This window comes from Stegodyphus dumicola, chromosome 1, assembly GCF_044657685.1.
Source record: "Stegodyphus dumicola isolate Sdum_Otavi_A_Nest chromosome 1, ASM4465768v1".
Classification (NCBI taxonomy): domain Eukaryota; kingdom Metazoa; phylum Arthropoda; class Arachnida; order Araneae; family Eresidae; genus Stegodyphus; species Stegodyphus dumicola.
In genome coordinates, this window is record NC_140768.1 from 69,247,596 (window position 1) to 69,270,190 (window position 22,595).

Consider the following 22,595-nt stretch of genomic DNA (forward strand, 5'->3'; position numbering starts at 1 on the left):
AGCAAATGGGAACCGAATAAATTCAATTAAAAATATTAGCTATGCTGAAGTTCACTTTTGCAATACCATTCTAAAAATAAAATAGATCCATAAGTAGGATGTGTTATTATTAAACATAATTATTAATAAGTTTGAGAATAAAATCAACTTTATGAAATTTATCAAGTAGCATTAAATATTTTACACTCATAATAATTGGACACATTTGGAAGAAGATAAGTGACATTTTATTTGGGTTTTACTAACAGTTAGCTTTTTGTTGATTTTTAAGTATCATTTTGTCACATACTTGCTCAGTCCATGGGTTTAGTAAACAGTAAGTAGATTTTATGTCAAGCGGCATAGGTTAAAATGAGAAGTAAAATCACAATCAGCATGATTCAAAACAAAAGACTGGCTGTTGTCGCCACTCCTACTTCCCTAGAGAGAGATCAGAACAAACCTAAAAGGCCTGATATAAGCACGGTTCGCAAGTTTTGAAAGTTAGCTGGGCTCTGTCTGACCCAGTTACTGTCATAGCTTCTTGTAGAGTTACAGGGGTTGTAACTCAGTTAACATACTTTAAGGTCCTAATTGTCCACTAAAGCACCAGAGCTGATAAGTTGCTTTGCATTATTTTAAGTCTCACTAGATGCGAAGAATAGGTTTTACATGAATTTTTACATTTTTGTGTTTTATCTTAGTGACATTAATAAGGGTTAATAAAAGTCAATAACTCGCTTTAAAATGCAGAGATAATTTTTAACGGCAACCAGTTAGTTATAAGTTATTAAATTAGATATTAGATAACCTTAGTCATTATGGATTTACATGGACACTATTAAATTTTATTTATTTTTTTAAATATTTGTTAAAAAAGCCGTATTAAAATCACAATCTAATAAAATTCCACAGTTTAAAATACATGCAATTTATGACATAGATTCTTAAACGATATTCGAAAAATTACACATTAAAAGCTATAAAATATTTGTGTTTTGTACGCAACAACACTCAACAAAATATTTACGCATTTTTTTAATTTGAAGCCTTTCCAAACATTTTGTCTAATTTATATCAATTTCCTTCTCTTTAAGCAACTTTTCTAACTTTGTCTCAATACGCAAGACAATGTTCTAAATAGTTTCTGCGTGTTTTATCTCCTAAGCTGTCAACGTCTCCAAAATGTACCTATGAGAGTTTACTTGATCTGGTAAAAGTTAAATAGTCCAAAACCCTATGGACAGATGTCAAGCAAATTATCGCTATGTCTAAAAGTAATTACAAAATCAGACAACGGTTTAAATAAGCTTCTTTTTTAAAAAGAACTTAGAAAACAAAGGCATGTTCTTATGCTAACAAAATCAATTACAGCTCACGGTGATGTAATTAAACAAGAATAATCAAATTCAAACTAAAAATATGGACTAGTGATCAAAAACTATACAATTTCATTTCATTTTAAGCGGGCTCAGTAACTCTATCATCATAACGAATTCAAATTCAAATGTCAGCAGCAGTAATGTAAAGACGAATAATTACAAATTATCAGAGCTGGCAGGGAGCAAGTGGAGGTCAGAAACACACTCTTGGTCTTACACTCCAAAAACCTCAGTTTAAAAATTGTTTAATTGACTTGCATTCTGGTGAGAAAATTGATTTTAAATTATAGTAAAGGCTCAAATTGTAAACAACTGGGTAATTTACATAATAATATCTGTACATATCTTTGAAGAATAATTTTATATTCTCTTAATGTATTCAATTTCTTTCTTCCATGTTTCCTTTTCGTTTTAGAATTTTTGGATTTACTTAAAAATTTCAGTTATTCTAAAAACACTAAATGTATTTAGAATGTATAGAAAAAGCTGCTAATTTTATTTCTATAGTAATATGAACATTCAGAAGAAATATGAAATATATATATGGTAAGGTCCGGTTACAGAACTGGTGTGGCAGAATTTTTAGAATTTGTGGCAGAATGACACACCGAGAACAAAATCTAGAAATGTCAAAAACTTTTAGAATTTAAAACAGGCACTGGAAGCAGAATTTAGAAAGGCACCAGGCAGCAGAATTTAGGATCCACAGAGATTGCATCAGGTGGGAAAATGCCTAGTGCCATCCCTGTGTATTATGCATTAAGACATATTAGATGAATTGTTTAAATTGTCAGTTTTCAATTTGTTTATTAATAAAAAAAATTATTTTCTATAATGCCTGTCATACGATAAGATTAGAAGCATTTTTGATATTTTCGATGTTTGTGTCTAGTGAAAAGTAGAGAAAATAAAGGGAAGATAAAAATGTTAAGAAAAAGATTCTAGTATCAGAAGTAAAACATTCAACTATTATGTTTTCATTGTTTTTCCAGACATCCTCCAAAAAGTAAGAAATTATGCATTAATACCATGGAGACATTTTTCCTTTTGTCACATTTTTCTGGAATCTTCTAGAATCGTGGTTCTATAAATCTTGCCTTCATATCTATCTTTCTTAGCTTTTCAAGCTGCAATGTCTAAAATCCTAAAAAAAATTACCCCTAACAGTTCTGTAACAACATAAAGCCAGAGATATTTTGAAATAAAATAGGAGCGAAAAAGTGTAAAATTAATTTTATAGACATAAACAGGGCTTAATTTCTAAAATTATATGTGCTGGAGCCCCGTGGAACACAGTCAGGAAAGAGGTACAAAAATAAATAAATAAAAATGACTAATAAAATCACTAAAATATTAAATATTAATTATTAAATTCTTAACAATGTTCTAAAAAAACTGTCAAAAAATTTCTAGATCTTGGAATTAAAAATTTTCTATAGAAACAGATCTTAAAATCGCCAAAATGTTGATAAGCTGTCAAATTTAGAACAGTTTAATTAAAGAATTCATATTCCAAAAAGCGCGAAAAGTTGTTCAAGAACTCTTCATTAGAAAAAATGAAATAATTTCGAAATGCTTATGTTTATTGAAACATAGGCTCAGAAACTCCGAGAATCCCATCATTTATATTAGAAATAGGAACAAATTATAACCCATGAACCCATTCAAAAGATAAGCATAATTGACAGCAAATTGCCAAAAATATCCCTTCAAAATGTTAATTCACACTCAAAATGGCAGTCATAAAAAACAGACAGAAATTTCAGATGATTAAAATTAAGGACTTTCTGCCGATTTTGGCCGAAATTAAGGACTTTTAAGGACCAAAATCGATTCCAAAAACTTAAGGACTTTAAAGGACTCTTAAGGATAGTACAAACCCTGTACACCGTTGACTTTCCAATGTCATACTCCTCACATAATTTTGAGACGGATATGCCTTTATCCATTTTTTGCAGCAATTGCACTTTTTGTTTGATGGACATCGATACATGCTTTCACTTTGTAGATCCTTTGGCAGCTCCAGAATTGGAAACTCTTTTTGACATAATTGAAAGTTCAAGCTTAATTTTTATAAAATTGCTCTAACAGTCTGCAGAAAATAATAAGCCAGATCCAATTAGAAGATTAAGGAACAGTGCAATCTGTAACATTAACTGAAATGCCTTAGAATCAGTAAAGATAATTTTAGCCTAGCTTATACCATCCGTTATACATTAAACGTGCATGCATAAAGTATACCAAAAAGAAAAGTTTGTGGCTTTGAGGTCCGGATTATAGATAATTCCAGATAATGGACGTCCGGATTACGGACTTTGTACTGTAAAATTTTTACAGATTTTCACTAAAAGATTTTCAAATCTATTATGAATTAACATGTAAAATGTAAGCTTACATAAACTTTGACAGTATAAATTAAACTATCCAAATTCCACTAAATTACATGTAATTAAATAAATGGGAAAAGAGAATAAAACACAGAGATCTAATCTTAAATCAATCAGGAAAAAAAGACTAATAAAGACTTATAAAAGACTAATAATCTAGCATCCAATGGTTGGACATCCAATGGAAAAAAAGACTTATAAAAGACTAATAATCTAGCATCCAATGGTTCAATGCATCCAATAATCAGACACCATCTGCACTGGATTGGATTGGATTATTCAATTATGGCAAAACACACAATTGCTAAGGATTTCAAAATAACTAGTTAAATATAACTATACTAAAATAAACTTATTTATTAATAAATGTGACTCATTTAACAAGTTTATATAATTACAATATGTTATTTTTTTATTCCTCTACACATTTGATAACATGAAAAAATCATTTTGTGGTCCAATAATCCTGCAACTTTCATAATTCGACAAGACTAAGGTCCTGAATGTGTCAGATTATCACACTTTAATGCAGAACTGAGAAAGTCAGTTTCAAAGGAAAATAAATATTAGAGCACAAATTTGATTACTAACCCCTGGTTGTATACAGTCAGTCATGAGACTTTTTTTATCACTTAGTATATATTAGGTTATAGTTTAAAAAATTTTGCTTTCTTACTTTCTTTAATGATGTAAACATCATTATAATAAACAAACGTTTATAAAAACATACTAATATAAATACTTTTACAAATTAAGCTGAGAAATACAATTTAAATACAGGTCTTCATGAGCAGATCCAAAAAATCATGCCACTCACAGGGTTAATTATAGAACCCATCATTTTCTACAGTGTCTGCTCACCTTTCAGGTAACTTTTCAATCCCCTTAAAAAAAAAATTATTATTTTATGGCAAAACATTTATTATAATTTCGACTACTGTTTACTGTGGAAGATTCTGCCATTAACATAATGCTGCAGCAATCTGAACAGGACATAACTGAATGGAGCAATATCTGAATTCTTGGATAAGTAAAAATTTCCCATTATTAAGCTTTTATCAAATCACTCTGGCAGTACCTGACTTGGACTTATGCTGAGAAAGATTCAAAATAAAGAAGGCCATTTCAGTTTATTTGAATTGATGACAACAAATATCTGCATTAATCATTTAGTTATTTTCTAACAATACAGAGTAAATCATAACTCCTCTTATCCGACTAGAACAAAACCTTTTCTGGATGCAATAGTGTTTTGGCTATCAGGGCTGCTATTTTCTTCCAAGCTCAATTACTGTAAAGAAGCTATCTCTCATCTCCAGTCATAATATACCTCTGCTTCATTAGGAGCACAAAGCACATACCAATATTCATTGTCAATGGTTTTGGGCTGCGAGTTCCTATGAAGCACAAACATTAGCACTAGATAAATAGGAATTTTTCTAATTTTGACTATGCACGCTGAAGCATCATCACTATTTCTCTGCAAAGATGCGTGGATTTGGCTGTATAAGCATCTTCAGTTCACCATCTTCCACTTCTTCCTGGTTGCTCAACTTTAAGCTCATTCTCAAAATTAAAATTTCCACTTTGAATCTTTTAAAACCATTCTCAGCTTTGCCATTCACAGAGAGCACCTGAATATATTGAAAAAAAATTTGGAGCAGCTCCTGCAGCATTTCCATACAGGTGAAATGCCTAGAGCATGATATGGAGAATATGCAATTTATCATATATCATAATTTAACCATCAATAAAATTTGGAAAGAAGGGACATGGTACAGAGAATTATAATAAGCCATAAAAATATATATTAATTTTGTATGAATTTTGTTTAGCTAAACTTCTGCATTACTGATCACCCTAGCAATAACTAAAAACCATTTTTGATACTAATTTGTCCAAGTGTAAACTGTGACTTAATATACCAGATTCTAGTAAGTACTTTTTATAGTTGCCAAATTCTAGTTACCATATTCTAATAAGTACTTTTTTATAGTTATCAGATCATCTGAAGTCTAAGCATGATAAATTTGTTACTTTCATAATTAAGTACATTTTTTAAACTTAATAAAGCATGGTTTAAAATTTTAATAATGACACCAAAAGAACTTACTGGTATAAAATATGTCAAGATCTTTTTATCTTCATTAGCCAAAAATAAAAGACCTATGAATATGTAATATAAAATCATTTTATGAATATAACAGATTAAAAATAGAAGCATCATTGAACTACAACAAAAAAAAAATAAAATAAAAAAGAAAACAATAGATTTTTACCAGTTTCCGGGACAAAGCATAAATCATTTAAATGGGCTGGAGCTTGAATTGTTGTATAAGGCTTCCCCTAAAAATGAGATGTTAATTATTACAAATAATTAACTGAATACTGTTAAAATGCAAAAAATTTTTAAAAAAAAAATTTTTTTTAGCACTACAATACTTTTCAAAAAAGCTTGAAAACTGCATGCAAATGTGTTTCTGATTTAAAATAGTATGTTACTACTATAAAAAATTACACATTATTTGGCAAAACCAGATAATTTAATTTAATAATAAATATTTTAGTATATACAATCAATGTTTACTAAAACAACTGCTCATTATAGTGACTTTTCCATTACAGATGCAAAGAGTCCCCAACTTCGAGAGTATTGCTGACTCATTAGTTGATTTAGAAAAGATAGAAGAATATATTTTTAGATTTCACCCTAATTCTGATCCAGAGCGCAACCAGGGAATAAAATCCAAGCACCTATTTATCCTCTTTTTCTAACACTAGTCAATCTTTCAAGAATGTTTCTGGCTGAAGAATTGAAGTATCTCCATGTCTTAGATTTTTAGATTTCATCCTAATTCTGATCCAGAGCGCAACCAGGGAATAAAATCCAAGCACCTATTTGTCCTCTTTTTCTAACACTAGTCAATCTTTCAAGAATGTTTCTGGCTGAAGAATTGAAGTATCTCCATGTCTTAGACATTACAATCATAAATATTCATCTATCAAATATCATTCAAAAATTCATCACATTCACAAATGTTATCTTGGTTTCCAAATCTGTACTCGATAGTGTCAGAATTAGTCAGCCTCAGTTAAATATCATACAATCCATTAGAGGACTAAATTATACTGAAGCAACTAAATATATATGTATAAATATGATGTTGATTTTCAATTTCCTATTCAACCCGTGGAATTATGAGAGTAGTTACTGAAGGTCAGATAAATTCTTAAAATTTACATATCCTTCAAAAATATAAAAATTTAGATTTAGAGATAAATATATCAATAGAAAATTTAAAAAAATCTAAAAGCTTTCAGATTTTATATTACACCCAAAGGGACTTTTTTCATTTACACATACATACATATATCGAGATCATTTGGGCTAACGGCTCTTTTTGGGCTAAGAACATTTAAAAACAGTATATCTTTAGAATTTCCGGTAGACAATCTCACACAGTGGAGATAAAAAGTATTTTATTCTACTCAGTGTGTTGCTACTGTTAGCTCTGAAATCATTCAGTTTCTTAATCAAAAATTCGTTAAAGTTAAAAAATATATCAAACAGATAATAAAACAAATTTAAGATTTGGGCTTCCAGGTGTCATATTCAGGTGGAGTATTCCTAAATGTTATTCAAAATTTGATGGCACTAGGTATCATTGCTTTTTTACAGTGTGAGAAACATACATACATTCATGCAGATTCTTCATTATTTAATTTCTTTATATATAATACAGGGCAATAACATTTGGTGGTAAAAGTTCAAAAGTGATACAGCTATTTATAGAGATTCGATGGATAATGCCGTTTAGAGACTAACAGCCCTTCTAGACTAATGCCTCTTTGAGCTAAAAATGAATATTGAAAAAGTAAAAGCTGAAAATAATTTAATGGTCAACATACAAGTATCCACTAAGTGCATAAATAATACACTTTTAAATTAACCATAAAGCAAGCATTTACGAATACTTTCTAAAAGTAAATATTACATAAATATTTATTCCATTTCAATCAGAATAAAAGTATTTCTTGCTTAAGCATTAAAAACAGTGAAAATAAAATTTAACTTTGTTTTCTAAATTAATACAGTCAAAAGTTGTTAATCCGGACGTCCATAATCCTGAATGATCTATAATCTAGACCTCAAAGCTACAAATTTTCAGTGCATGCGTAAATGCATTAATGCGTTTACGCATGCGCATATGCTATTACACATGCGCATAATACTTTTACGCATGCCCATATGCGTTTACGCATGCACATTTAATGTATAACGGATGGTATAAGTTAAGCTAAAATTATCTAATTATCTATTTCAGTTAACGTTGCTGATTGCATTGTTCCTTAGTCTTCGAATTGGATCCGGCTTATTATTTTTTGCAGACTGTTAGAGCAATTTTATAAAAGTAAGCTTGAACTTTCGATTATGTCAAAAAAAATTTCCTCTCCTGGAGCTGCCAAAGAATCTAGAAAGCAAAAGCATGTTTCGATATCCATCAAACAAAAAGTGGAATTGTTGCAAAAAATGGGTAAAGGCATATCCTTTCTTTCTAACCATTCTGAGATCTGTTTATCAATTTCACGCTGCTCTGCGGGGGTGGGAGGAAATGTTGCGGCGTGCAATTAACTGGAAGTTGATCTGTCAGCACTATCCTTATCTTCAGGGCAAATATTTTTATTCTATACGGCTTATAAAGTATTTCATCTCCATGTACTCCGTCTTTGATATGATTTAAATTAAATTCCTCGTCATTATAAATATCACGAATACACATCAAATAGTTTTCTGGTTGCAATTTTCTAATTTTGACTATGCGTAATGTATGCTTTACGAATGCGCGCGTTGAAAGAAATGTTTAATAAAGTAAACAAATAAATATTAAGCTCCCTTTTTTTTTTTTTTTTTTTTTTGTAAATTTTGATATTTTTTAGATCATAATTGCTCTTTATTTCATAAATTATGGTTTCATATTTTTAATTTTATAATTTCTGCATGCCATCTTACCAGATTTAAATTGATGATCTATAATCCAGAAAAGCCGATAATCCTGAATCGCCGAAGTCCTGACGAGTGCGGATTAAAGACTTTTGACTATAATTGATTAAAATAGCGATTTTCATTTTTAAAAATTTCTATTTATCAGTTCAAACTTATTTATATTCTGAGTTTATAATTCATTATTTTACAAAAGTGTTAAAAATAAGTAAAGTGGAGAAAATTTTCACTAATTAATGCTTTTACCTTTTCTTATAAGCAAAAAATATTATTTTAGTCATCATAAAATGAAGTACTTCGCATTATTTAATTCTTACACTTACTTCAGAGAAATGAAGTTAATCATTTGCAAAAGTTATCATTACCAGCATTTTATTTCCAAACAAGTGTAATTTATAATTTTTAGGGGGTATATTTTAATTTTTAGGGGGTATAAAAGCACTTCCCCAATATAAATTCTTAATAGCCTATTCATTCAACCAATAGAAATGAAACTTCAGATACTGTTATTTGAAGGTATGTGCTAGAGATTGTGATGATTTAAAACAATTGACTTCTCTCGGTTATGGTTACATGAAAAGTATTTTGAAATTTTCAAATGGCAAAACCCACTTTCTTCCTGCATAAATTGATCAGCATGCTGAAAAACCATAAATGGCATTGGAATGATATATGTATGATGAAAATTGCCAGCATAAAATATTTGCAAAGCATTGTAAAGAAACAATGATAACACAGAGAGGAGACACACTGATGCATTTTAGATAATTCACAGGGATAGGGGATCACAGAACACCATGTGTAAAGTATTGCTTATGGAAAATCTTTAGCAGGCATAGTGGAAAGATTGTTTCTTTAATCAGGTGTTCAAACATGCTAACAAGATAACACTTACAGGGAAATAACCAAAGTGAATTGATAAAGCTATTTTATCTAAATGGAAAAAATGCTGCTAAAGAAGTGCAAGTTTACCTGCAAAATCGTAAGTTAAAATGAAACCCTTGTTTTGTGAAACTTTATGTGATTTGGCAAAAAAAAATTATGAAACTGGATAGACCATTATCCGGACAACCATGTGGCTGTTCAAGTTGTTGTGAAAGTTCATAATATGATTGCCACATGGCCCATTACATACTGAAAAAAGTGGATTGCCTGCAGTTTGAATGTATCAAAATCACAGTCATCAAACTTCTGCGCTTTGTTCTGCAGATTATTCCAGTGCATCCAGATGTTACAACCTGGAGACAAGCAACACCATGTCGATTTTGTGAATTATTTTCATCAGATATGATTAAGATAGCAGATGGCAACTGTGGATATTATGGGTGGATGAGGCACATTTTCCCTTAACTGAGAATGTAAACTCTAGGAACTGTATTCAATGGGCTGACCAAAATCCTTACAGTCTGGCACCAATGTTTTCATATGAAGCTAAAGTGACTGTGTGTCACAGCATCACAAGAGCTTTAATTCTTGATCCATACTTCTTCAAAGAGGTCACTTCTACATGGATGAAAGCACGCTCCATTACAAGTGCTCAATATATATTTTCCCTGTTTTGTCTAGTGTTGTAATTGGTCTTTTACAATGTTTTACACTGGCAATTTTTGTCATGTGTTAATCATTCCAACACCATTTATGGTTTTTCAATGAGCTGTTCAATTTGCATAGGAAAAAAGTGGGTATTGCAATTAAAAAATTTTTTCACTGTCACCATTATTGTGAAAGCTCTATTATTTTAAATCATCACAATATTGAGAGCATGCTTTCAAATAACAATATCTGAAATTTCATTTCAGCTGGCTCAGCAGACAGGCCACTAGAGATTCATATATCAAGGAAATTTTTTTATGACTATCCTGTGCAAAAGAGGCATACAGTAAAAAAGAATGCCAAAGGTTTTATAAGGGTCTTATCACACATTCAAGACATTTTGGAACTCCAAAAGTTTAGAAATTTTTTTCTGTTTTGTCATGTCATACAAAACAGTCAATCACCACTGATTATTTTCGGATAAAGAAAAATTAGTTCTCTATTACAAATGATGGTTGATGATGGGGAATTCAATGGTAAAGCAGGAAGAAAAATTTTTGAAAATGTTTTTTGTCTAAAATAAATGGATATGTGATAGCAGCTTAACAAGAGTAATTTAATATTTCTCATAAATATTTTCAATAATAAATTAGATATCTGTCCCGGTTGAACACCAGATGTAAAATAACATTCTTGAGTTATCTTAAAACCATTGCCAAACTCTTTCATGTTATCATCATAAAATCATAGTCTTCAGAAAAAAATCATAGTCTTCAGAAAATCTGCTGAAGAAATCATTGCATGTTGCCACATATCCTCATGAATTTTCTCTGTATTGAGCTTTATTCACCAAGATGTAAATCCTCATGAATTTACATGCTGCTGAATAAAGCTCAATACTTTTTCTACAGTACCTCTGTTGCATTCTTTGGTATTGCTATGGATTTGATGTTTAAATAGCTAATATTAGTATAATTATAAATTAAATTATTTTATTCCCCATGCAGTGCAGCATGTGACAAATATTAAGAGAAAGCTAAGCCAGAAAATTAAAATTAAAAATACAAGAGCATGTGCATTTAACATTTAATAAATAAATATCTCTTTTTGCTTTTCAAGAAAATACCAGAAAATTCTCATGCATTTAGAAAGCTTATATAAGCGGCATGAAAACCTCTCAATTCGTTAGTTGTTGTTTTATGAGTTTTGTTAAGAAAACTGCTGTTGATTATACTGTAGCGAATTCACAGTGAAATCGGATTAGCTTTCTCTACATTTCTCTGTTTTGAATTAACGTTTTTAGTAGTTTAAAATATAACTACTTTGAGATATGGTACAAATATTTAAGGAAATGTATGCACTTTGTTTTGTTTGTTGTAATAATAAAAAATCTTATTCATTTTTTTGGACTTCTGCATTCAATTCATAATGAACCCATATGGACACAAGAGTACATTACGTCATTTGCCTGTCAAAGACTACTGTCTTCTTTAAAATGGTTGTACCACTCCATTATCCTTGCCAACGATATGCAGCGTTTTCCATATATCTTAGACATCTGCCAATGAATTTTAGTACAGCCAATCTCTTTTACCATCAAAAAACATGCAATTCCTTATGATGGATGTTCATTCAATACTCCCATGTCTTATCTCTGGGTCTATGTGAAAGGTAATACAGTAGAAAGTCCAAGATCCGGAATGATCTAAACTCCTAACCTCAAAGCCACAATCAACCCGCCCCCTTTTTTTGGTATGCTATATGCATGCACATTTGATTTTTTCCTCTCATAATAAAACATGTGGAGAGTCCCAATTCTTAATTTCACTTAGGCACTAAATAAAATACCTTATTATTGAAGAAACAACAATTTTAGCATATATTTCTTAGATCAATAATTTGGCTCCGTAGCTGCATATCTGCTTGGCATACTTCTGAAATGGACACACTCTACATAGGAACATCATTGGGTACTACATAGGAACTCTTCATATAGGAACATCATTACACACCTAAGGGTATTTTATGTCCCCGACGCCAACTTGGTGAATGCTTATATATTATATTTTGCTTTCATCCCCACATGTTTATCAACATATGACAACTTAAATAATGACTCATGCAGCGATGTCTAAACATTTTTTTATATTAGTAATTGAATAACAAAGAGTATGGCAACCTTTTACATTGACATTATGCTTGGAGATAATTACAGATTTAAGTTTAATGCAGTAAGAAATGTTGACAAAGAAAAGTTTAACAAAAATTTCTTTTCATATGATAAAAATAGTTTTTGTTAATGGAACTCATAGGCCAAAAGATTACATTTAGTGCTATCTGAACTAAGAATAGTTGATATAATATTCACATAAACCCAGAACCGGCATCAAAGTTCGTACAGCCACACCGGGCGGCAGAATTTAGGAAAGACAACATTTTTGGAATTTAAAGAAGCATCGAGTGGCAAAATTAAGGGATGGCAAAATTAAGGGATGACAAAATTTTTATAATTTGGGGAAAGTACTGCGATCCAAAGTTTAGGGACTACAAAAATTTAGAACTTAGGGAAGCACTTTGCAGCAGAATTTAGGACCCATAATGACTGCATCAGGCGGTATCTAGCGCCGGCCCTCGATAAGCCTTAAGTATATGTGGGAGTTTATTTATTCAGGACACAGATTAGCCTTAAGCATGTGCAAAGAGACAAATGGTATAATAAATAACTAAACTAATACATTTCAGGCTTAATTGTCTCCGTCTGCGATAGATGCAAGACAAAATTTAGCAGAACAACTTGTCTTTCTTTGCCAATCTGATGATACATAGCCAATAATCTATAGCGGACATTATTAAGCTAGGCTAAAATTATCCTTTACTGATTCTAAGGAATTTCAGTTAATATGGCAAATTGCACTGTTCCTTAATCTTCTAATGTGATCCAGCTTATTATTTTTTGCAGACTGTTATTATTACAGCAATTTTGTGAAAATCAAAGCCTGAACTTTTGATTATGTCGAAAAGAGTTTCTAATTCTGGAGCTGCAAGAGGATTCACAAAGCAAAAGCGTGTTTTGATGTACATTAAACAAAAAAGTGGAATAGCTGCAAAAAAATGGATAAAGTTATATCTGTCTCAAAATTATGCAAGAAGTATAGCATAAGAAAAAAGAGCTTTTGAATTTTTTGTGGCTTCCGACACCCCACTTGCAATGAATAACAGAAAAATTGTTCATTATGCTAAAAGTGACGATCATGACAAAGTGATGATTGAATGGGTCAGACAGCATAGTAGCGAGGGTGTGCCATTGATGGGTCCAATGCTAATGGCTCAAGCCAAAATATGAAATGGCTCAATCAAATTATGAAGAAATGAACTTAAAAACTAAGTGCACATATTTGACACATTGATTAACCAAATTTTAAAATCACCATGGTAAAAGGCAGTTAAAAATTTCAGGTGAAAAAGCTTCAGATGAGACTGAAGCTACCGAACTATCTGCAGATGAATTTACTGAATGCTTTACTAGTGAAAAGTTATAGGCAGAACAAATTTAAAATGCTGATGAAACTGGTCTTTTCTGGCAACATGTACTGCGAAATAAATACCTTAACAACATCTACAGAAAAGGCTCTACCTGGTGTCAAAGATTCCAAAGCGAGAATAACAATTTCAGCATGTGCAAATGCTGCAGAAACGCACAAGTGCAAACTTTTCATAATCAGAAAAATTCATGACCTCGACCATTTAAAGGAGTAATGATTTTCTCCATTATATATTGTGCAAATAAAAGAACATGATGACACAAGTGTTAATGAATGATTGGTTTGAAAATCATTTTATATCCGAGGTACAGCAACATTTGAATATGGTTGGTTTATCTGATGACGCAAAAATTTTTCTGATTGTAGACAACTGTTCGGCTCATACTTCACTTAAAGTTTTAGTGAAAGATAATGTATTCGTATTATTCTTTCCTAAAAATTGTACTTCCATTATTCAGCCTATGGATACCAGAATAGTGCAAGTGCTGAAATACAAATATAAAATAGCATTTTTAAAACTCATGCTAAATTTCTTGAACAATGACAAGAATATTTAAGAATTTTTTTAATATTTTAGCATAAAATCTGTCATGTGAAGCATCACAAGATTGTGGGATGTGTCTCCAGATACTTTAAAAAATGCTTGGCATAATTTATTACCAACTACCATATTCTATGGTGAAGATGATGCTGATGATAGCAGCGAATTTGAAGGTTTCAGATATCACAAACTAAAGGTGAAATTTTCCAATTAATTAATTTTGTAAAAAAATGTGGAGAAGTGGTAATAAAAGAAGATAATATAACAGATGTTTTTCATTGTGATGACAATACCCCAATCATCAATCAATGAATGGATGGCAAAATCTGTAGTATGGTTCTATATCCAGAAAATAACGTTATCAATAGTGAAAAAAGAGACAAGGAGGTTATTGAAAATGAAAACATTTAAATTGACAAGTTAGTCGGAATTCTCAACACGGCAATTACAGAACTTGAACAGTGGAACTTTGTGAACTTTGTAACGGAACAAGAAATTATGTCTGTTTATAGAGTTAAAAAGAAAGTATCAGCATAAAAAACGAAGCAACTTAAATAACTTACACTGAAAGAAATGTTTAATAAAACAAACAAACAAAGAATTAGCTTTTTTTTTTTTTTTTTTTTTGTAAATTTTGATATCCTTTAGATCATACATGCGCTTTAATTTATAAATAATGATTCCATATTTTTAATTTTATAATTTTTGCATGCCATGTTACTAGATTTAAACTGACAATCTAATACATGGAAATATCCCAAATCCAGAATCACCGAAGTCCCGACGAGTCCAGATATCGGACTTTGTACTCTATCATATAATACAACTCTATCTATGGTTTTACCCTTCTAATTTTGTAAGAAACTCTCTCATAAATTCTTGAATCAGTTATTTCATTCCTTATGCTATATGAGTAAATAATGAAAAATTCATTATACTACACTGAAATCCAAGGAAATACCTCCCAAAAAAACAGCTACTGCTTACACATCAGTTAATTACACATTTGTGGAAAAGCACTTCTGACACTTAACAGAATTATAAAATATTTGGTTTATACTTTTTTTAAAATGTGTACTTAGAAAAAACTGAAATTAAAAAATCTTTATAATTTAGCATTAATTCTATAATTATAATTTATGTACAAGCTAAACATTTATCCCATTTGTGGACACAATACGCCGTTTTCAATAGACGGAGGGGCATGTCACATGGCATGTAATATAATATAAATATCATCAATTTTTTAGCCAACTCTCTTGTAAATGTTCAAAATGTGACTAAAAAAAAATTTTGAGCACAGATAAATCAAATCTTTAAAATAGACTTCTAAAAAAATATTATTTGATATGAGTTTTCAAAAAATTAATACATACTGTTTTTTGCTTCCAAAATTTAACACATTTTGGATCAAGAGATGCTACAAGCTCCTCACTTTTGATAAACTCCACATTTTTTATAGGAAGTCCATACATATGGTCTTTCACCATAAAAGGCTTATTGGTCCTTACATCATATAATAAAATCTGAAATCAATAATTAATTGTAAGGTTTTGTTAATATTATTGCTTAAAAATTAGCTATATTTCATGTGAAGCAAGTTTTTATAATTACTACCTCAACTTTTCAATAAAACAAATGCATCAGATATAAATTCATTATTAATTATAGCAATTAATAACTTCTCAGGAAATATCTATTGAGCACAAAAGAAAAATAACATAATAAATATATTAATTTCTGTGTATGCTTTTAATATGAATAAATGTAAGATAAATTTGTGTTTCTTACTATAAGATGGATTACATATATAGATATAGATATTAATAATAATAATATACATACACATAATATATATTACATATGTATATATTATTAAATTCCTCCAGAATATATCTACCTTCTACAGAAACAATTGTTTTTATATTGAAGAAAATACAAATGAAATTTAAAAAACTACTAGCAGTTTATTCGTTTAAGTCCGGTGAAGCGCTAGCGCTTCACTTGTCGTATGCCAAAAATATGGCGCTTCTCTTGTTTTGTATCGAGAATGCGAAGACGCTGCTGTTTGTTAGTATACTTTACGCAATTATTGAGAGCAGTTGTAGTGATATCAGTAGCAGTTGTTTTATAGGAATTGGAAATTGTTTTCATTTTTTTACCAAGAAAACTCTTTTGCTGGAGTGGTTTAATTGCTCATTGGTTCATTTCGTGTGTGTTTTGAAATGACCTATGTTGCATTGATAGACGTGAAGGTAAGATTTCAGTCACGTATTTTAGATTGTGTGGAAAGTAAATTTAATATTAAAAGGTACGATGTTGGAGTTGTTAATGAGTCTTTTGTTCACGGGTGTGTTTATGAGGATCGAAATGTATTATCTTATCAGACTTTTAAAATGGAGTCCGAAATGCAGAGCTGCTATGAGAACTCGGACGAAGAAGGGCGTGTGTGGATTTGCAGTTAAATGCTTGCTGGTAAAGTATGTGGCTGTCAGCGGAGTTTAAGATTTAGATCATGGTTTTCGTGTAGTAAGTTAACTTTGAAGGAAGTTTTTATCATTACTTTCAAGATTTTGAATCACAGAAAGATATGTGATATAGCAAAATTATGGCACTTTTGTTCACAGAGGTTGTGTGACTGGTGAAATTTTATTAACGAATGTATTATGGTTAGTGCATTTTATTTTATTGTTTTATTTTGTAGAATGTTATGTTCATTGTTTTTTACTATGAATTTCTGTTGTTATTGTTGTTTTTTGAATTGTTAGTTATTTTAGTTTATTTTGTTGATTTGTGTGCAATGCCTAGATTGTGCAATTTGTAGATTTTTTGTAAGTTTAAACAGGAATCTGTGTACATGGTATTCTTTGAAATTTAAGCAAGGTGTGCGTAGTTCGTAGATTCGTTCGTTGCCTAGATTGTGCAATTTGTAGATGTTTTCTGAAGTTAAAACATATCGCTGTGTACATGGATTCTTGTCAAATATTTTTGGTTAGAAATTTTATGTTTTTGCTATCTAAATTTTTTGGTTTTTTTTGGATTTTTAGCTTAAATTGTGTGTTCAAAACATGGTTTTGCACGTGCAAAAACCGTGTTTTTGGAGACAATTTAGGCTTACAGTTCGAAATGTAGACAAAAAATTTTGATAGAAATATGGCATGGAGTTTCTCGCCAAAAACGTTTGGCGAGAAAGTTGGCAACCTGAGGGCGCATATAAGAGTAGTTCCATTGGGTCTACCAGAAAGTGGTATCTGATAATGGTTAATCAAGTTTCAACAGGCAGGCATGTGTTCATTTGAGACATATATGTCTCTTTTTATCACTGCATTTTTACACATGTGCTCTTCTGAATTTAATGAAACAAAAGTGTATCATATCATTATTAAGTTAGATACGATCATGCTAACATTGACTATCAATTAACTTATTACACAGCACTTATATGAATTTCAGCAGAGAAGAAATGTTACAGAAGCATATTGAAATTAAGTAAAAGTTTTCAGTGGAGATGCTGTTTCAGATAGAATGTGCAGGAGATAATTCAAAAAATTTGAAGAAGATTTCGACCTTTATGATAAGCCCTCTTCTAGGTAGCTATCATTGATCAATGGCAAAACCATGATAGAGCAAAACCCTTTTGTGACAACTTCAGAGACAGCAGAAAAACTTAACTCAGCTTAACAAACCATTTCAGACCATATTTGGAAACTAGGATTGGTCTATAAATATTCCAGATGTTTGCTTCATAAGTTAAGTGACAAAAATTTGCATCGTTCAGAAGTCATATGCTCATCTCTGCTTGCTTGAAATAAAATGAATCTTTCTTGGACAAGATGATAACTGGTGATGAAAAGTGGATTACCTATGAAAACAACATTAGGAAAAGAGCATATAGTGATCTTGAACCTGCCCATACCACCATTAAACTGACCTTGAGCCTGAATAAGAGGATGCTGTGTACATGGTGGAAAATCCAGGGATCAAAACAAGCTTTTGATACTTAACAAAAAGCTCAAAGGCAAAGAGATACTGACAACAAATGAACGATTTAAACAAAGCAGTTAAAGAAAAGAGGCCAGTGATATTCAATGGGAAACACATCAGATTGCACCATGATAATGCCAAATTACATTCTGCTTTTGTAACTCACGAGAAAATCGCAGAGCTAGGCTCAGAAATTTTACCACATCCACTATACTCCCCAAACCTAATACCCTCTGATTAGTACTTGTTTTGGTCCTTGTAAAATTTTTTGAAGGGAAAATATTCAGTACTGAAGTAGATGTCAGTCAAGCACTATATGTGCTCTTCAGCTTTAATGCCAAGACATTTTTTAAAAATTGTGTGTGGTGGCTAAAGGTCATAAGTAACTATGGAAATTATATACTACAATAAATATTATTCAACGTGTGAAAAACCTATTATTTTCTTTCACTTCAAAAACGATCTGAATTTACCAACAGACAAGTGGTATTCAGTGCAACCCCATAAAAATGCAAACAATTCAAAGAAACAATTTTGCAAACCCCAATAAGAGCATCAAATTTAGTTATATACCATCACTTGGATAAATAATGAGATTTTTTAGGATTTTTCTCCATCTTGCAGTCCTATTATAAATATTTGTGACCCCATTTGGCGGTGAATGACCAATCTGAATTTACCAATAGACAAGTGTTATTCAAATGTATGGTATGGTCAAAGAAACAATTTTGCAAACCCCAATAAGAGCATCAAATTTAGTTATATACCATCAGTTTGATAAATAATGAGATTTTTTAGGATTTTTCTCCATCTTGCAGTCCTATTATAAATATTTGTGACCCCATTTGGTGGTGAATACAGTTTGAATACCACTTATATTATGATAGGTATGATTATCAATACAAAGTTAAGATACAATAACATGCCAAACAAGTATTAATTTACTCGTAGAAAACAAACAACAAAAACTGTGAAAATCTGCACATATAATGCTGATTTTTGTTATTTGACTTCTAAATTAATGTAAAGTTACTCAAAAAAGCATACATAATAATTAAAAAAAGGAGAATCTTCACACTTTTTATTTATCCCCATAATAAAATACAAATATATATATATATATATATTAAATTAAAAGGCTAAGCCAGTATGTATGATAAAGCTAATTTAATGCAAACACATAATTATATATTACTCATTTATATTTATAATATAAAATGCTTTCTGAAACTGCTTATGCGCATAACATATAAATTGGAAAATTCATAAATCAAAATTAACTGTAAGATTAGCAGGGCCACTTTTATCCCAATTACAAGATTTCCATTCCATACTTTTTTGCTATTACATATAAAGCATATTCCTGATTAGACAAGATAAATTTGAGATATTTTTCAAGTTAACACTGTAATTCATATAAAAATAAAACTTAAAGGAATTTAAGAAATTTTTAAAAGATTTAAGAGATTTCAACTTAAATTATTTAATTAATTCTTTTTCAATATCCATATTGAAACTGCTATGTAATTTCCATTTTGGCCTATCTTTTGAAGATCTACCCTGCCTGCACTCTAACATACTGTCTTTTAGACATCAACATTAAATGTAAATTAACATTGTAATGTAAATTTGCTTGTTTTGAGTCAAATTTTTAGGCAAATTATGTGCCTAAAATAATAAGAATAATCATGAGAAATAATTATGTGTGATGAATAACTTTTGAAATTTAAAGTCATTAATATTAATAAAATGAAGTTATTCTGTCTCATTGAAAATGAATTTTAAAAGGCAAATTTGAATAACTAAGACCTAAAAAATGTATGGTATTGGAGTAATTTTGCGTTATTTAAAGGTAAAAGATAAGCAAGCAATTGGTTTTCACTCAAATAGTTCGGAAAGAAGAATGGGAAAAAAATCGAAAATTAGTGGTTTCAGGGCGTGACCATTGTGCGCCAAAGGGTTAAAGACAGCAATTTTGCTCTTTTTGGTATCATAATTATAAAAGCATACTGTTAAATTTTTAATAGATTTTGTTAAAAGAAGAGCAATTTCATAAACTTTTCTAGCATTTAATCTATACTACTATTATTTTTTAAGAAATAAATAGCTGCTACTATGGCTGTTTGAAAAATTTACATATTTGTATGTTCCATCAATGTAATTGTCTAATAGGGTTATTACATCTAATGAGGTATGATACTAGAAGAAACTTTTCTAAAGTACAAGTGTCTTGCAATACTAATATAAGCAGGTGGATTCCTAGATGAAATTCACTGGATGCTATGTTCTAGGTACATAAGTATGATATTTTAATGCACTGTCAAAAATATTTCACTATCTCATGTAGGCTTTCACGCAAATCAAGCAATCTGATGTCTCAAAAGAAAAGATTGCTGGATTTTTTTTTTTTTTTTTTTTTTTTTTTTTTTTCCTGATGTGCAATTACGGGTAGCTAGCAGGTTTGACAGCAGTATTATTCTTACTCAGGACACTAATTTACTATTATTTCTAATTTTCTTTCATTTCTTGTAAGATAGAAATTATTCTCATGATTTAAATATTATGAAAAACAGTATAAAAAACCATTCAAATCAAGGTAAACAAATAATCTACATAAATACAGCTCATTGTGGAAGGATATGAAAAGTCCACATTCTCCGATGACTGATAAGATATACAAAGATATTTTTAAAGCATTACTTGTCCTGTAAAAGTGCCAACACCAAGAGTTAAACCATCTTTGAAAGACAATGCAGTTACTGATGGGAAACCTTCAACACTGAAATATAAATAAATTAAATTTAATACAATATTCTATCTCATAAAACTTATACAAAATGAAGTTTATAGATACACACAAACACAAAAAGAGAAAAACAAAAGGAAAGACAAAAAGGTGTGGAGAAAGAGAGAAATAGAAAATTCTATCTTTGTATTTTTTATTTTTTTAAATTTAAACAGACTTAAAAAAGACTTTTTTTTTTTTTTTTTTCAAATAAAAATATAAATACATCAAGATTACAGCATGCTGTCACACATATACAGATGAACAATTACATTTTTTTTTTTTCAAAAAACAATATTTCAATTATAATATATTTATGCTAATAGTCAGTAAAATATTTTTTATTAAAGAAATTTTTTACAATTACTCGAAATAAAATGCAAATACATACTGTTTTCAGTTATTAATCTTTAATCAGGAGATAAATTGAAGAATATAGCTTATTGCACATAGTAAGTCGGATCTCGATTTCATAAAACAGATTCCTTAAAAGTGATACACTCTCTGAAATGGACAAAACTTCTAGCTTCTCAGAGGCTATATTTTTGAAAAAGGAACAGGTTACTAAGAAAAGTCTCTTCACTGTTCTGTGGAAATTTGCTTCTTGGGGTGTCATGCAAATCTTGTACTCTTGTATTAGTGTTTTATTCCAACAGGACTAACAATGAAAGATGTTAGTACATGAAGTTAAGAAGATGAAGCTTTAAATTATATGCTTCTTTAGGATGATGCTCAATAGGATCAATTGTTTGAATAGAGAATAAAAATTAGGAATCTTTGAGAAGAAGGCATGAGAAAAGTATATAGCTGAATAAATGAATGTTGGTAAAAGTGTTGCAGTTGCCCAGAAATTTGAATAATGCAAAAATCTTTAACAGATCTTCTTTAACAGCTTCCTTAACAGATTTTTGACCAGCATCCATTTTCTCTTTGACTGATTTCATCTCATCTTTAACAGAATCTTTCATCTTTTCCTGACCAGCACCCACCTTTTCTTTCATTTCTTCTTTAAATGATGCTTGGCCAGCTTCCATCTTTTCTTGGAACGCAGCAAATGCACTGATGAGCTGCCTCAATTGTTCTTCCATCGCTCTTGTTATTGGCATTCAAAGTATCCCACTTCTGACACCAAAAATTGTTGCGTGCGTACGTGTTCGTTACGAAATAAATGCACAAGTCCAATGAAAAATGAACAAAAAATTTATTATTATCACAAAATGCTTAAATTCCCTCAGATATTCTTTCAGTTTTACAATATCTCACAGTAGTTATCTTCTAACTACTCAAACGTTCAAAAGAACTTAATTCAAAACAGCTAGAGAAAGCTAATCCGTGAATTCGCTACAGTCAACAAGAGCAGTTTTCTAAACAACAACAAACTAAGTAACTACAACGAACTGAAAGGTTTTCCTCCTTTTATAAGATTTTAAAATTGTGCACGAGAATTTTCTAGTACTTTC

At 30.3% G+C, this 22,595-nt stretch overlaps 1 protein-coding gene across 1 annotated transcript in view; it reads right to left on the bottom strand.

Moving 5' to 3' along the window:
• Nucleotides 1-22,595, bottom strand: part of l(2)34Fd (nucleolar protein 10 lethal (2) 34Fd) — a 75,870-nt gene that overhangs the window by 25,991 nt on the left and 27,284 nt on the right. The window contains exons 6-9 of the mRNA XM_085816145.1: nucleotides 21,051-21,129; nucleotides 15,743-15,892; nucleotides 6,028-6,094; nucleotides 5,862-5,914 (exon numbers count right to left, since the gene is read on the bottom strand). Of these exons, the coding sequence (XP_085672271.1) occupies nucleotides 5,862-5,914; nucleotides 6,028-6,094; nucleotides 15,743-15,892; nucleotides 21,051-21,129 (349 nt within the window). The remainder of the gene's footprint in view (nucleotides 1-5,861; nucleotides 5,915-6,027; nucleotides 6,095-15,742; nucleotides 15,893-21,050; nucleotides 21,130-22,595) is intronic.